The following is a 13,763-nucleotide window of genomic DNA, read 5'->3' as shown; positions in this document are numbered from 1 at the left end:
GTCCGTGGATACATTGTAGAATGTTAAGTTTCTTCTTAGGCTGCTCCGCTGAGAGCCCTGCAGCACCTCCCACCTGCCCTTCCTCCCCTTCCCTGCACCCCTTTACCAGGGGCCTCCCTGTAGATTGGCAGCACCCCTGCCTGGCCCCTCCAGTTATCTTCCCGCCTTCCTCCTCCGCAAATCTACTCCATGGCCCTTCCCTCAGTGTCTCGGAGCAGGTGCCTCCTGAGCCTTGTGTGGCTGAGAACTTAGCACCTTATCTCCCCCTGTTAGACTCTGAGTTCTCCAAGCACTGGACCTGTGTCATCCTCATTGGGTTCTCTCTCAGAGGCTGCTAACAGAACCCGCAATGACCTGGCATTCAACAGCCATTCAGCAATGCAATACCTCCTTTATGTCAGGTATTGGGTCGGTGTGATATCGGATTATGGGGGGGGGGGCATATGACATCACCATGGGCTTATTAATAAATTCCAAATATTAATAAGCCTGTGTGGGTTCTTGCCTAATATTCAGAGAAGAATTCTGAATGAGGCAGCATGACACATTTTAAGCTTTTATTCAGTGAGAGAAATGCATAGGAGAGTGAGGGCTCTATCTAAAAGGAGATATAAATCTAGATTCATACCGAGTACCAGGAGCCAGCCACGTGGAGGAGCATACAGGCCAGGAAGCATGGGTGGCCCAAAGGCCATGCACCCTGGAGGTGCTGGCCAGCACCGGCCTGCAATGGCAAAAGGCCAAAAAGAAGGAAGAGACCCGGCACAACATGTCCTAGGCTTTTAATCCACTTCCAAGGAGGAGTGGTTAATTAACCTGATTGACAGGTGGGCACACAGGTATGGCCAGGTAGGGGCATGAGGTCACACAAGGGTGTGGCGAAGGCGTGGTCTTCCAGCTTGCAAACCTGATCAATTTTATCCTCTATGCCTGCCTACATCAAGTGGACTCCTATTCTCACAAAACACAGATTATTATTAGAGAAGAATGTGGGGGTGGGTGTTTGGCACAACAGCTAAGGGATTGCTTGGAACACCTACAGTGCATATCAGAGTGCCTGGGTTCAAATCCTGGCTCTGCTTTTATTCCAGCTTCCCGCTAGCGTGCCCCCAGGGAGGCAGCAGGTGATGGCTCAATTCACTGGGTCCCTGCCACCCATGAGGGAAGTCCAGACTGAGCTCCTAGCTCCCGGCTTCAGCCTGGCCTGGCCCCAGCTATTGCAGGCATTTGAGGAGTGAGCCAGCAGATAGGAGTTTGCTCGCTCGCTCTCTGCATCTCAAGTAAAGAACTAAATAAGAGATAAAAATGTATGGAAACAACTCCAACCCTAAGAGGGTAAGCGTGACTGCAGTCCTGGCCTCAATCTACAGAGGAGGCAGAGGCTTCTACCTATGAGCCGGGGCTCCAAGAACGAACAGGCAGAAAGAAGGAGAAGCCAGTGCAACAGAAGGCACTGCCGCCCACCAGGGATTAAGTGGAAGGACAAAGAGAATTTTAAAAGCTCACATGGGCACCTTCACTATCATTTTAGGCATAGCTCACCCAAGGAGGAAAATTATCTTGAAACTAAATAAATTAGAGGCAATACTGCAATGAAACAGGGCAAGAGAAAGCTATGCAGACACTCCCCCACCCCCCACCCCCCAAGAAAAGAAAAGTCGGACGGCTTGCAAAGGGCCAGGTTGCTCAATCTGTGTTTGACTCAGCACTTAGTGCCATTCTGCGTCTTTATCCTATTTCCCTCTATTGCATGTCCTGCAGGGTAATTTGAGGGAGACAAGGCTTATTTGAACTGGCGGTTAAGCAAGTTAAAACACACATCTCCAGCTACAGATGGGAAAGCACAGGAAATCCATCAGTTCCTCTGAGGGGGAGGCTAAGCAACAATTGTTGGTTGTTAGGCATGGAAAATAAACCGGTAAGTGAGTGACATCACTTCAGAGTTATGAATCGAGGGCTGTGAGAGATGGGCGGGGCTTTGCACACACACACACACAGTCTCAAAGGGGAACAACAACAACAAAAAACGATCTTCCAACCGTCGTCATGCCTGAGAGTAGCTTTCTTTCCACCAAGGGTTGGACACGGACGTCACTCCGGTCAGACTAGCAAACGGAAACCTTTATGCCTTCCACCCTCCCAGCTCCGGTCTCTCTCAGGTAGGGTTATTGGAAAGGACTGCTTGCATTAGAACTCCAACCCCCTGGGGAAGCCTCACAGCAGTGCTTGCCATAAATGCAGTTCACGGTGGAACGCGGCTAGGACTCAAGGAACCTGTAGTTTGAGAGCCGCAGGGAATTTCGGCGCCTGAAGTCTGACAGGCTTTGTCTCAAAGCGCAGTGCAAAGCGCCAGGGTGCGCCCGGGTCGCTGCAGGTCCCGTGGCTGCGCTGGGCACGCATGGAAGCCATCAGTAACTGCAGCATTGTAAGGATTCGGCCAGACAACCTACGTTCTCCTCACCCCGCAGCTCCGGAATTTGGGAATCAGGGAGAACGCTCTTGGTAAGCTCCGACGCGCGGCCTGGGGGTCAGCAGGCGTTTCACCGCTGGCAGCCCCGCCTGGGCCCGCGGGGGCCGGGACCCAGCGCTCCCTCCCCACCCAGCACAGTCCCACAGCCCCTTGCCGCCGCCCCAGCCTCCCCCAAGGCAGCCAAGCTACCCTCCCCCACCAGCAGCGGCACCACCGCGGACCCTCCTCCGACCCTTCCTGCACTCACAGGCCGCGGGGCCCGGGCCCGCTCCTCTCCCTTCCATGTTCCTCCTTCTTCCAGGTTTGAATCTCCCGCCGCTGGGCCACCGCCCCTCTCCGTCGCCTTGGTCGGACAAGACACTTCCGGTCCGCTGCGCAGAGAGTCCTGGGATTTGTAGTCCCGGGCCGCAGAGACCGCCGCCCAGGTGTGCAGAAAAGCTAAACCCCTTTACTTCAGCGAGTCCTTGCCCTTCCCTCCGTCATTTCCCCCCAATACTCCCGTTAACCCCTGCTCGGTTCTGGGTCCCGCTAACTCCCGGGCCTACGTGGTGCAATGCATTAAACTACGTGGCACACATGCAGAGGTACACAAGTGCAGTGAATGTTCTGAAGAAGTTTGCTGTTCCCACGCGCAGTGAAATCAAGTAGAGGGCAGAGAGGCGCAGGGGGAGGGGAGTGGTGGCCATGACGTCACGGAGAGCCGCGAAGCGCAGGGATGACTTCCTAGTGGAGCTGACAGCCGTTCAGGGTTGCAAAGTGAAGGAGGCTTTGTCAGGTTGGAGGTCAGAGGCGTTCTTATCACTGGAAACAGCAAGCACCAGGGCAAGGAGGTGAGTTTGGAGGATTAATCTCCACTCAGTTTTGGGGGTGAGCGGAAGTCAGGCAGGGCAGGAAAGAGGCCCAAAGGTGCAGGCTGGGACCTGCGGCGCCTTGGGTGCCACGCGAAGGCGCTGGGCTTGGTGTGATAAGCAAGCAACACTTCAGGCGCTGGTGAGTCAGACTGATGTTCCGGGAGCACCCCTCCTCCCACAGGGGCTTGGAGAGGTGGGACTAGGAGCAGAGACCAGTGGCGGCAGAGGTGAGAGAGAAGGGCCTGAACAGCCCTGCGGATTCCCTCATGGGCTTCTCCCATGTGCTATTGCTCCCTTTACCTTTCCTCCCAACTCCAGGCAAACAGCGGGCAGCCTAGGCTGAGCCTCAGGGCAGAAAAAGGGAAAAGACCCCGTGGCCGGCGCTGTGGTGCAGTGGGTAAAGCCACCACCTGCAGTGCTGGCATCCCACATGGACACCGGTTTGAGTCCCAACTGCTCCACGTCCAATCCAGCTCTCTGCTGTGGCCTGGGAAAGCAGCAGAAGATGGCCCAAGTCCTTGGGCCCCTGCATCCAGGTGGGAGACCCAGAAGAATCTTCTGGCTCCTGGCTTCGGATCGGCCCAGCTCTGGCCATTGTGGCCATTTGGGAAGTGAACCAGCAGATGGATGACCTCTCTGCCTCTGCTTCTTTATAACTCTGCCTTTCAAATAAATAAATGAAACTTTTAAAAAATAGAAATAAAAAGGGAAAGATCCAAACCCAGAACCCTCAGACAAGTTAAGGCTGAGGCAAACTTGCCTAGGAAGAGGTTTGAAGAGAGTGGATATTTCTTTGAAGAAAAGGAGTGGTTCCCCTTGCCTCTCATCAGCTGAGAGAAGTAGAGAGAATCTGGATGCTTGGGGCTCCTGGCCATGGGGGTCCTATTCCTGCTTCCTGGGAGGGCCCCCAGAACAAGATGCCGAGAAGGAACCGTTGATAATGAGTCGGGCAGATATGCCCTTAGACAGCTGGGCTGAAACCCCCTTCCCAGCTGGAAAGGAAGATCTTGAATGAGGTTCCTCACTTCTGCTTGGGACAAGGGTCCCTGGGCCAGAAAGACCCAGGCAGGGGCCAGCATTGAGCTGCCTCCTTCATCCCATATGGGCGCCAGTTCTAGTCACAGCTGTTCCACTTCCAATCCAGCTCCCTGCTAATGCGCCTAGGAAAGCAGTAGAAGATGGCCCAAGTCTTTGGGCCCCTGCCACTCACATGGGAGACCTGGATGACATTCCTCAATCCTGGCTTTGGCCTGGCCCAGCCCCAACTGATGCAGCCTTTTAGAGAGACCATCAGGGGTCGGCGCTGTGGTGTAGTGGGTAAAAACGCCACCTGCAGTACCGGCATCCCATATGGGCACCGGTTCAAGTCCCGATGCTCCACTTCTGATCCAGCTCTCTGCTATGCCCTGGGAAAGCAACAGAAGATGGCCCAAGTGCTTGGTCCCCTGCACCTGTGTGGGAGACCTGGAAGAAACTCCTGGCTCCTGGCTTTGGATCGGCCCAGCTCCAGCCATTGTGGCCAGTTGGAGAGTGAGCCAGCAGATGGAAGACCTCTTTCTCTTTCTCTGTCTGCCTCTCTTCTCTCTGTGTAATGCTGACCTTCAAATAAATAAATAAATCTTAAAAAAGATGAGACCATCAGTAGATGGAAGATCTCTTTCTCTCTCTGTCTCTCCCTCTCTCTCTCTCTCTGTAGCTCTGCCTTTTAAATAAGTAAAAGAGCTCACAAATGTGTAGAGCAATATTTAAACCCAGACAGTCCCCCTCCAAGCTTGAGTTCTTAACCACTATAAAGTACACCACGTCCAAGGCCACGGACATGAGGCTGCAGAAGAGGCGACCGTGGAGAGGGATTTCAATAGGCCGAGGCTGAGTCAGGGAGAGAGGAGTCAAGGGCGACTTCTGGTTTCCAGCTTGGGCGGGGGGTGTGGGGGGTTTGAGCTGGGGAAATGCAAGTTTTGTTTGAAGAAGGGTACAGGTAGAAATGATTGGCGTATTTGGTGGTGCTGAACGCACAGGAGCGGGTGAAGTGTTCTGGGAAGAGTAGGTAAATGAAGAAGAGAAAATAGCGAGGGGCAGAGGATTGGGGGACCCTAGCAACTGGGAGGTGCTCAGAGGGCCCAGCAGAGGAGATGGGGAAAGGAAGGATCCATGGGGGTCGTGGAAGCCCAGTGCGGAGGGCGTTGCCAGAAATGGCGGCCACAGCAGGGAATCAAGCCAGGAAGGCCTTCAGCAGTGACCGCTGAGTCTTTGGCAGGTCCAGTCCCACCCCTCCCCCACTCATCCTGGCTCCTTACAGAAAGTCTGCGTGAGAGGCGAGGCGGCTGGGTGAGCACGCCTCTCCTTGGCCCCGCGCCAGTGCTGCAGGGCCAGTGCGGGTGAGCCCAGCACTTCCTTAGGGTGTTGTTTCTGGCCAAGTCCTCTCTGCCCAAAACAGGCCTCCCAGGTGAGTGGGGACATTTGCTTTCTGATGCAAGCCACCTTCAGTGAGTTGGGGCATTCTGTGCCCGCTGTCCTGGGGCCGACTGTCCTCTCATTAACAGGGCCTGGAGCTTCTAGATCAGGCCTTTCCTGATCATCAGCCTTCCACCCTGCTCCCGAATGTGAAAGTACCACAGAGAAGCACAGTGTGTGTGTGTGCGTGTGTGTGTGCGCATGCGTGTGTGTGTGTGTAGGCCATCTCTGAGCGTGTAGCCAGTAACCAGCCCCACAGAGTGCTGGTTCATTCCTTGACGTGAAAGATGGGAGGGCTGTGTGTGCCGGGTGGGGAGCCGCAGCCCAGGTAGGGCAGTGGAACCCAGTGTCTGTGTCCAAGCACTAAGATAGGATACCCGAGCTGTCACTCAAAGAACTCCCTAGGAACGGAGGTCAGCACCTGGTTGTCTGGTAACCCCAGGAGCTCTGAGCTAAGAGGGGAGGTAACCCAAGCCAGAGGATCCATTCCAGAAAGCCAGCCGCAGACAAGGAAGCAGGTGAGGCGTCCTGCAGCCGGGGCCCCAAGACCGGATGGAGGTAGCCTGAACGCCCGGGATTGAGGGCCTGGAAGAGCAGGGTTTCTGGGTGTTCTCTGAAGCAGGGGGGATGTCTTTTTAAAAGGAATGCATCACCTCTGCCTGGCTCTCCCCAAAACAGAGGGGAAAGAGAAGAAAAGGGGAGGAGCCAAGAACCCAGCGCTCCGGGCTTTCCCCGCCTTTTCCTGCCTCCTGGGAGGAGAGCTGGTGAAAGGCTTTGCCTTCCGAGGGGAAGGATTCTAACCGGATACACGCGCTGAATGGATTCGGTTTAAGAGGACCCTGGAGACCAGGGCAGGATGTCGGGGGGACCGGAACCGGCCAGGAGACAGAAAGCTGAGGACCCTCGGGGAGACAAAGGGAGGGGCTGGCCATGGAAAGGCAGCACCCCCTGGAGGCTGGCTCCCTGCCAGTCCAGTCCCCAGGCCGGCTCAGGCAGGAGTCCTCTGAGCACTGGCCTGCCCTGGACTCCGTGTGGAGAGGAGCCAGCAGGCACGAGATAGGAGTGGGGGCGGGGCAGGCAGAGGCACAGAGAAGCAGGGGAAGGAGAGGCTGTTCCTCCACTGGCTCACTGTTGACTGCTGTGAACTGTATGTAACAGCAGGTGCACGCTAATGCTTCCAAATTCTAAAATCAATCAGTTACACTTACCTTGAATGTAATGAAAAGTTCTGGGCGGGGAGGGTGTGGTGGTGATGGGTGCACAGCAGCGGAAGCGTACTTAACGCTACAAAACTGAACCCCTAAAAAGGGTTAAAATGGGGGGGGCTGGTGTTTGTTTGACACAGTGTTGCCACTTAGGACGGGTACATCCCAAATCAGAGTGCCTGGGTTAACAATTTGTTTTATTTTATTGGAAAGGTAAAGAAACACACACAGAGGAGAGGGAGAGGGAGGGGGAGAGAGAGATTGCTTTCCTGTCTGCTGGTTCATTTCCCAAACGCCTATAACAGCTGGGGTGAGTGAGTTCAATGGTGGCAGCCAGGAACTCAGTCCTTGTCTCCCACGTAGGTAGCAAAGCCCCAGCTACTTGAACCACCATCTGCACCTCCCAGGGTGTGCATGAGCAGGAAGCTAGAATCCAGACCAGAGCTGACTCAAACCCAACCATTCTGCTATGGGATGTGTGCGTCCCAACCGCTGTGCCAAGTGCTGCCCACATCAGCCATTCTTAGGCGTGCAGTCCTGTCAGGAGCAGGGTGGGGCTGAACTGCTCTCCAGGGAGGCTGGCTGCTCTGGGGCAGCCAAGGCCAACAGACCCAGGCCTCTCTTCCCCATTGTCAGTCCCATGTCTTCTCCCAGCCCTGAGGATGCCCCACCAGAACCTGAGCTTGGTTCCGCAAACTGCAAGAGGAAAAAGAAGACGACACGGTCACAGCAGGAGGCCGGCATCCAAGCCCTCACCAGAGCTGGCCATGCAGCTCTACGAGCCGGCCAGAGCCATGAGGCCTTGGCTAGCTTCCAGAAGGCCTTCCTCCTGGCCTCCGAGGCCCCACGGACCAGGGACACCTCCGTGCTCCGAGCTTGTGCCTGCAACCTGGGAGCCGCCTACGTGGAGACTGGGGACCCAGCCAGAGGCCTTGAGCTGCTCCTGCGGGCCCAGCCCGAGGAGAAGGCACAGGGCAGGCCTCACGGAGACCACTGTTTCAATGTGGCTTTGGCCTACCATGCCCTGGGCAACCTGACTCAAGCTCTGGCCTGGTACCGCAGGGCTCTGGGCCACTACCAGCCCCAGGGGGACCAGGGGGACGCCCAGGCAAAAATGGGAGCCTGCTACCAGGCCCTGGGACAGCCTGAGCTGGCAGCCCACTGCCTGCAGGAAGCAAGCCGGGCCTACTCCCAAGCAAAGCGGCCCCGGGCCGCAGCCCTAGCACTGGGGGCTGCAGCAGACTGTATGCTGGAGAGCGGGCGGCATGGGGTGGGTGAGGTGCTACAGGTGCTGGAGGAGAGCCGGAAGCTTGCCAACAGGAGTGCAGATCGGGCACAGCTGGGTGAGGCCTTGGGAGAGGAGGGAGGTGGGGATCTGGGGAGACAGAGCCTGCAGGGAAGGGTCTGGGGGACGTCGGATGTGGCCACCAGTGACCCCAGCTGTGTTCTCTAGGATGGCTGTATAACGACCTAGGCCTGGGCTACTCCCGACTGCAGCTGTTCCCTATGGCCGTGGAGGCTTTTGGGCAGGCGCTGCCTCTGTGCCGGGACCCCCGGGAGCAGGCCACGGTACTGGGAAACCTCGGGGTAGCCCACAACGCCCTTGGCAACTATGCGGAAGCCCAGGCATTTCACCGTGCCGCCGCCAGCCTACATGGTAGGTGCTGGGGCTGGGACCAAGGACTAAGAGGAGGCCCTGAGGCTTAAGGAGAGAGGGAGCTTTGGGGCCAATGGTGAGGCCTGGCGGCCTGGGGCCAGGGGGCTCAGGGAGAGCCTGGCAGGATGGAAAGGAACCATGGCGTAAGCAAGGGGAGGGAAGAATGTGGGAGGAGGGCCCCAAGAGGGCGCAGCACCCCTCTTAGGGACACCAAATCCACCCAGCTTCAGCGGCCACACCTGCCTTGCCCGCCTGGACTAGCCAGTTGGGGGAGGTGGCCAGCCCCCCACCCCCAGGTTGCTGGGTGAGGGTTCCGGTGTGCCAGCAGCCCCAAGCACCCGCTTAGGCCCGAGTGGGCTGTGTTGCCAGGCGCTGCTGGGCAACGGTGGGAGCAGGGCCGGAGCTTTGGCAGCCTGGCGTTTGCGCTGAGCCAGCTGGGGGACCACGAGGCCGCCAGAGACAGCTACCTGCACGCCCTGCAGGCCGCTTGTGACTCCGGTAAGGGCGGGGCCGGAGCCCGGGGGGTTCTGGGCGCTGGGCGGGAGGGTACCCATGGAGGGGCAGGTCAGTGGGGCAGGGAGAGGACCCTTCACGCCTGCCTTCCCCCAGGGGACACGAAGGGGCAGTGGCAGGCCTGCGAGGGTCTGGGGGCTGCGGCAGCCAGACTGGGGCAGTATGACCAGGCCTTGACGTACTACAAGGAGGCGCTGGCCCAGTGTCAGGTGAGCACCTCCACGCCCCTGCCTCTGGACCGTAGTGTCGGGACACCCGAGAAAAGGCACGGGGATGGAGCAGAAGAGGGGGACACGGAGCCCCCTCCCCTCGTCCCCATCCTGTTTTGTTCCCCACCCCCGACCCCACGATGTCCCCACCAAGCCCAGGCCTGCCCCCCTCTCCAGGAGGAGTCGGATTCTGTGCGACAACGGCTGGTGGCCAAGCTGGCAGACGCCATGAGGACCCACTCGGCCCAGGTGGGACTGGTCCCGGCTCACACCCTGGGGAAAGGACACCTGCGACAAGGACCGGCCAGGGTGGGGGTTCCGGGAGGAGGGGGTGGCGGCGAGCGGAGCCCGCGTTCCCAGAGGCGCTGCGCTTGGCTGCTCATCTGTGTTCCGCTGCCCCAGGCTCGCGTGTGGGATGCGCGCCACTTTCCCCGCGGGGTGGGGAGGTGGGCGGACGAGGCAGGCCGCCAACGCCAGGGCTGCCCGGCGCTTTGGCTGACTGGTAAGAAGCCCATTGGGTAAGGCCCCCGGCGCAATCAAGGCTCCTAGGCCGGCTCTGCCAGGAGGTGGAAACGGTTTTAAGTCCTTGGCTGCAGTTCCCGAAATGACCACAGGATGGGAGTAGTGCCCCATGAAAGTCCCTTTCTTCCAGCTCCAAGTCGCCAGGGAGCATCACCAAGGGGCTCCTGTCCTGGCTCTTCCTCTCTCCAACTGCCTCCTCCTCCCACTATGAGAACCTTCTGGAAACTTCCACCCCAGAAATTGAAATTATACTTCAAATATTTTAAAAAAGACTTACTGGCCGGCGCCGTGGCTCACTAGGCTAATCCTCTGCCTTGCGGCGCCAGCACACCGGGTTCTAGTCCCGGTTGGGGCGCCGGATTCTGTCCCGGTTGCCCCTCTTCCAGGCCAGCTCTCTGCTGTGGCCAGGGAGTGCAGTGGAGGATGGCCCAAGTGCTTGGGCCCTGCACCCCATGGGAGACCAGGATAAGTACCTGGCTCCTGCCATCGGATCAGCGCGATGCGCTGGCTGCGGCGGCCATTGGAGGGTGAACCAACGGCAAAGGAAGACCTTTCTCTCTGTCTCTCTCTCTCTCACTGTCCACTCTGCCTGTCAAAAATAAAAAATAAAAAAAAATAAAAAAGACTTACTGAGGCCACTGCTGTGGTGCAGGTTAAGTCCCTGCCTTCAGTGCCAGCATCCCTTATGGGCGGCCAGTTCTAGCCCTGGCTGCTCCACTTCCCGTCCGGCTACTTATGGCCTGAGAAAGCAGTGGAAGATGGTCTGGGTTCTTGGGCCCCTGCACCTGTGTGGGAGACCTGGAAGAAGCTCCTGGCTCCTGGCTTCGGATCAGCCCAGCTCTGGCCATTGTGACCATTTGGGGAGTGAACCAGCGGATGGAAGACCTCTCTCCCCCCCTGTCAATCTGCCTCTCAAATAAATTGTTTATTTGAAAGACTGAGTGACAGAGGGAAAAGAAAACACACACAGAGAGAGACAGAAAAAGATCTGTTCAGTGGCTCACTTGCCAAATGGCTGCGATGGCCAGGACCAAGCCAGGAGCCAGGAGCTCCATCTGGGTCTCCCAAATAGGTGGCAGGGGCCCAAGTTCTTGGCCCATCTTCTGCTGCTTTCCCAGGCATGTTAGCAGGGAGCTGGATCAGAAGTGGAGCAGGAGAAGCCAAAACTCGAACTGGTGCTCATATGAGATGCTGGTGTCCCAAGAGGGAGCTTCACCCACTGTGCCACAATGCCAGCCCCTACACTTTAATATTTATTACAGGAACTTACTAGGTCTTATGTTTTCATGTAAAGACTAGAACACTATACTCATAATTTGCAAATAGCATTAAATTAGCCTGGTATAGGCAGGGGATGGTTTTGGGTCCAGAAGGCTGGGTGCCACCTGGGTCCGCCACAACTTCCTGTGAGTTTGCCTGGTGAGGCTGCAGGTGGGGGTGGCGCCAGGCTCTGGGTTGGGGGTGGGGGTGGGGGGTGGAGGGTCAGGCTCTGGCCAGGTCTGACCCTCTAACTTGAGACCTCTTAGTGACCCCAGCCCGGAACTTGGTTCTGAGACAAGCCGCCGCACACCCTGAGTTTCTGTATAAAGCCTCTATCTGCCGAGGGTGGCCACTCCCACACTTGTGCACAGCTGCCAAAAAAAAAAAAAAAAAAAATCAATTCCCTTTATTCCCCTTCATTCCAGAGAAGGCCCCAGGCTCCAGGAGGGGCCTGCCAGGCAGGGACCCCAGCCAGGGTGAGGAGCAGCACAGCAGGTGCACAGCCCAGGTGAGCGAGGCCAGGGCGGAGCTTGGGGATGGCCTGGCTCCAGGGGAGCTTTGGGGGAACCTGATTGGTGGTACCCCCTGGGGAGGAGACCAGTAGGCTGTGGTGTCTGTCTGCCCTGCAGGTGGGAAGAGGAAGAGTGTGAGGAAGGCCAGGAGGAGAAAGACCCAGAGGGACTGGTGAATCAGCCCACAGCATCCAGGCCTCGGAGACTGGAGCGTGAGTCCAAGCAGGCTGTCCCAGCTGCACCCGCCCCCTCGTTCTCAGCTCCCTCCTCCACCCATCCCGCCGTGGGGGGAGGGGGAGGAGGCAGGGGCCTGGCACGTCCCTCGCCCGGCCCTGGCTCTCCGGATTTGCCACCCCAGAAGAGGGGCCCTGCCCTTTCGACTGGGCTCTGAAGGTCCCCGCCCATTTCCTGGGAAACTTCTCCTCCTCCCTCTCGCTCCCTTGCCTAACTTCTGCAGCCTCTGAGAGCAGCCAGGCTTGTGAAAAGCCTACAGTGCACTCCTCTCCGGGCACCTGGCCCCAAGCTCCCCATTCCTGCATCTCTCCCTAGTGGCTTCCCCCCAGCCCCCGGCTGGGCACCCGGGAGCTGCCCTGGCCTTGCTGGCGCTGTCTCTGCGTTTCCTCCCAGACGCGGTGCATCACTGCCACGGCCAGCTTCTAGCACCCATGTTTGGCCGGAGCCCTTGGTGACCAGTGTGTCCCCTCTTACCCTCATCTCTTTCCCCCCATGGTGGTTCTTGGTGCAGAGCTGCCTGCGGTGACCACGTCTGTCACACCCCCTCCAGGCGCAGGACCTGGGGCCCGTCTTCCCGCCCGAGTGGACCACCCTGGCATCCTGGTACCCAGTGGCCCCCAAGCCAATAGGTGCGTCCTGGGGTACGGGAGGAGGCGCGGAGAACGGCACGGGGAGCGGACGATGAAGCTTCTGATGATTTCCACGCAACCTGACCTCTGTTCAAGTTGAAGGAAGAGGTGACTGGTGCTTGGGATACAGAACCCTGAGCCTTGGGTCTTTGCCCTTCAGCAACCTGAACAACCCTCGCCCAGCTCTGCAGGCCCGAGCTGTTCCCTGCCTCCTGCGTGGCCTCGGAGAGAGGGCGAAGCCTGCAGAATGGGGGGACGTGAAGTTTAAGTCCACTCCCTCCTGCCCCGGAGCCCGCCAGCAGAGGTGAGTGCTGGGGCCCAGGCGAGCCAGAAGTGGGGCAGGCTGCTTCCGGCTCTTCCCCCAGTTTCCCCCGCCCCTCCCCCATGACAAGTCCCTCTTGGCTCCTGCAGGTCGTCCCAGTGGCCCAGGGGACCCCAGAGGAGACCCCCCCAGTCTGGCTTCTGCACGATCACGTGACCCGCACCCAGCATGCTGGCTGCAGTCTTCACCCCCGCAGCTCCCCCTAGCGCTGCAGCGCCGCAGGTTGAGCTGCCGCCTGCGACACCGGCATCCAGCATCGAGCATCGGCTGGAGCCCCGGCTGCGCTGCTTCCAAGCCAGCTCCCTGCGTTTGCTGGGGCAGTCCAGTACGGAACGACCCGAGTGCAGACTCCCAGGTCAGGCAGCCTGGAGCCCAGCTCCTCTGACATCTGTCGCTTCGCTGCACCGTGGGCATGTTGTTTGACATCTCTGAGCTTCAGCCTTCTCACCTGTGAAATGGGAAATACTAGGGCTGCTGTGAGAATGGAATGTTTCATGTTAATATCTGGCACATGTGTTCAAAAATGTTATCCGTGGGCCGGCGCCGCGGCTCACTAGGCTAATCCTCCGCCTAGCGGCGTCGGCACACCGGGTTCTAGTCCCGGTTGGGGCGCTGGATTCTGTCCCGGTTGCCCCTCTTCCAGGCCAGCCCTCTGCTGTGGCCAGGGAGTGCAGTGGAGGATGGCCCAGGTGCTTGGGCCCTGCACCCCATGGGAGACCAGGAAAAGCACCTGGCTCCTGGCTCCTGCCATCGGATCAGCGCGGTGCGCCGGCCGCAGTGCGCCAGCCGCGGCGGCCATTGGAGGGTGAACCAACGGCAAAGGAAGACCTTTCTCTCTGTCTCTCTCTCTCACTGTCCACTCTGCCTGTCAAAAAAAAAAAAAAAAAATGTTATCCGTGTCATAAAAACATGCTTCACATTGTGT

At 58.3% G+C, this 13,763-nt stretch overlaps 2 protein-coding genes and 1 long non-coding RNA gene across 5 annotated transcripts in view; 2 read left to right on the top strand and 1 right to left on the bottom strand.

The window, feature by feature from the left end:
* Positions 1-2,886, bottom strand: part of IQGAP3 (IQ motif containing GTPase activating protein 3) — a 37,489-nt gene extending 34,603 nt beyond the window's left edge. For all 3 annotated transcript variants that reach the window (XM_008264306.4, XM_017345793.3, XM_051858542.2), the window contains exon 1: positions 2,718-2,886. In XM_008264306.4, the coding sequence (XP_008262528.2) occupies positions 2,718-2,754 (37 nt within the window). In that variant the 5' untranslated portion in view covers positions 2,755-2,886. The remainder of the gene's footprint in view (positions 1-2,717) is intronic.
* Positions 1,826-5,691, top strand: LOC103350040 (uncharacterized). Its single transcript, XR_007924216.2, has 3 exons — positions 1,826-2,502; positions 2,772-2,895; positions 3,640-5,691. It is a non-coding gene; the product is annotated as an uncharacterized lncRNA (long non-coding RNA).
* A 404-nt stretch (positions 5,692-6,095) lies between these two features.
* TTC24 (tetratricopeptide repeat domain 24) lies at positions 6,096-13,367 on the top strand. Its single transcript, XM_070077531.1, has 10 exons — positions 6,096-8,323; positions 8,434-8,637; positions 9,007-9,135; positions 9,247-9,359; positions 9,537-9,674; positions 11,579-11,649; positions 11,771-11,865; positions 12,438-12,516; positions 12,677-12,820; positions 12,928-13,367. The coding sequence occupies exons 1-10, from the start codon at positions 7,450-7,452 to the stop codon at positions 12,992-12,994; spliced, it is 1,914 nt and encodes a 637-aa protein (XP_069933632.1). The 5' UTR covers positions 6,096-7,449; the 3' UTR covers positions 12,995-13,367.
* The last annotated feature ends 396 nt before the right edge of the window (positions 13,368-13,763 follow it).

Source organism: Oryctolagus cuniculus, chromosome 7, assembly GCF_964237555.1.
Source record: "Oryctolagus cuniculus chromosome 7, mOryCun1.1, whole genome shotgun sequence".
NCBI lineage: Eukaryota > Metazoa > Chordata > Mammalia > Lagomorpha > Leporidae > Oryctolagus > Oryctolagus cuniculus.
This window is presented reverse-complemented; position numbering and strand designations above follow the sequence as displayed.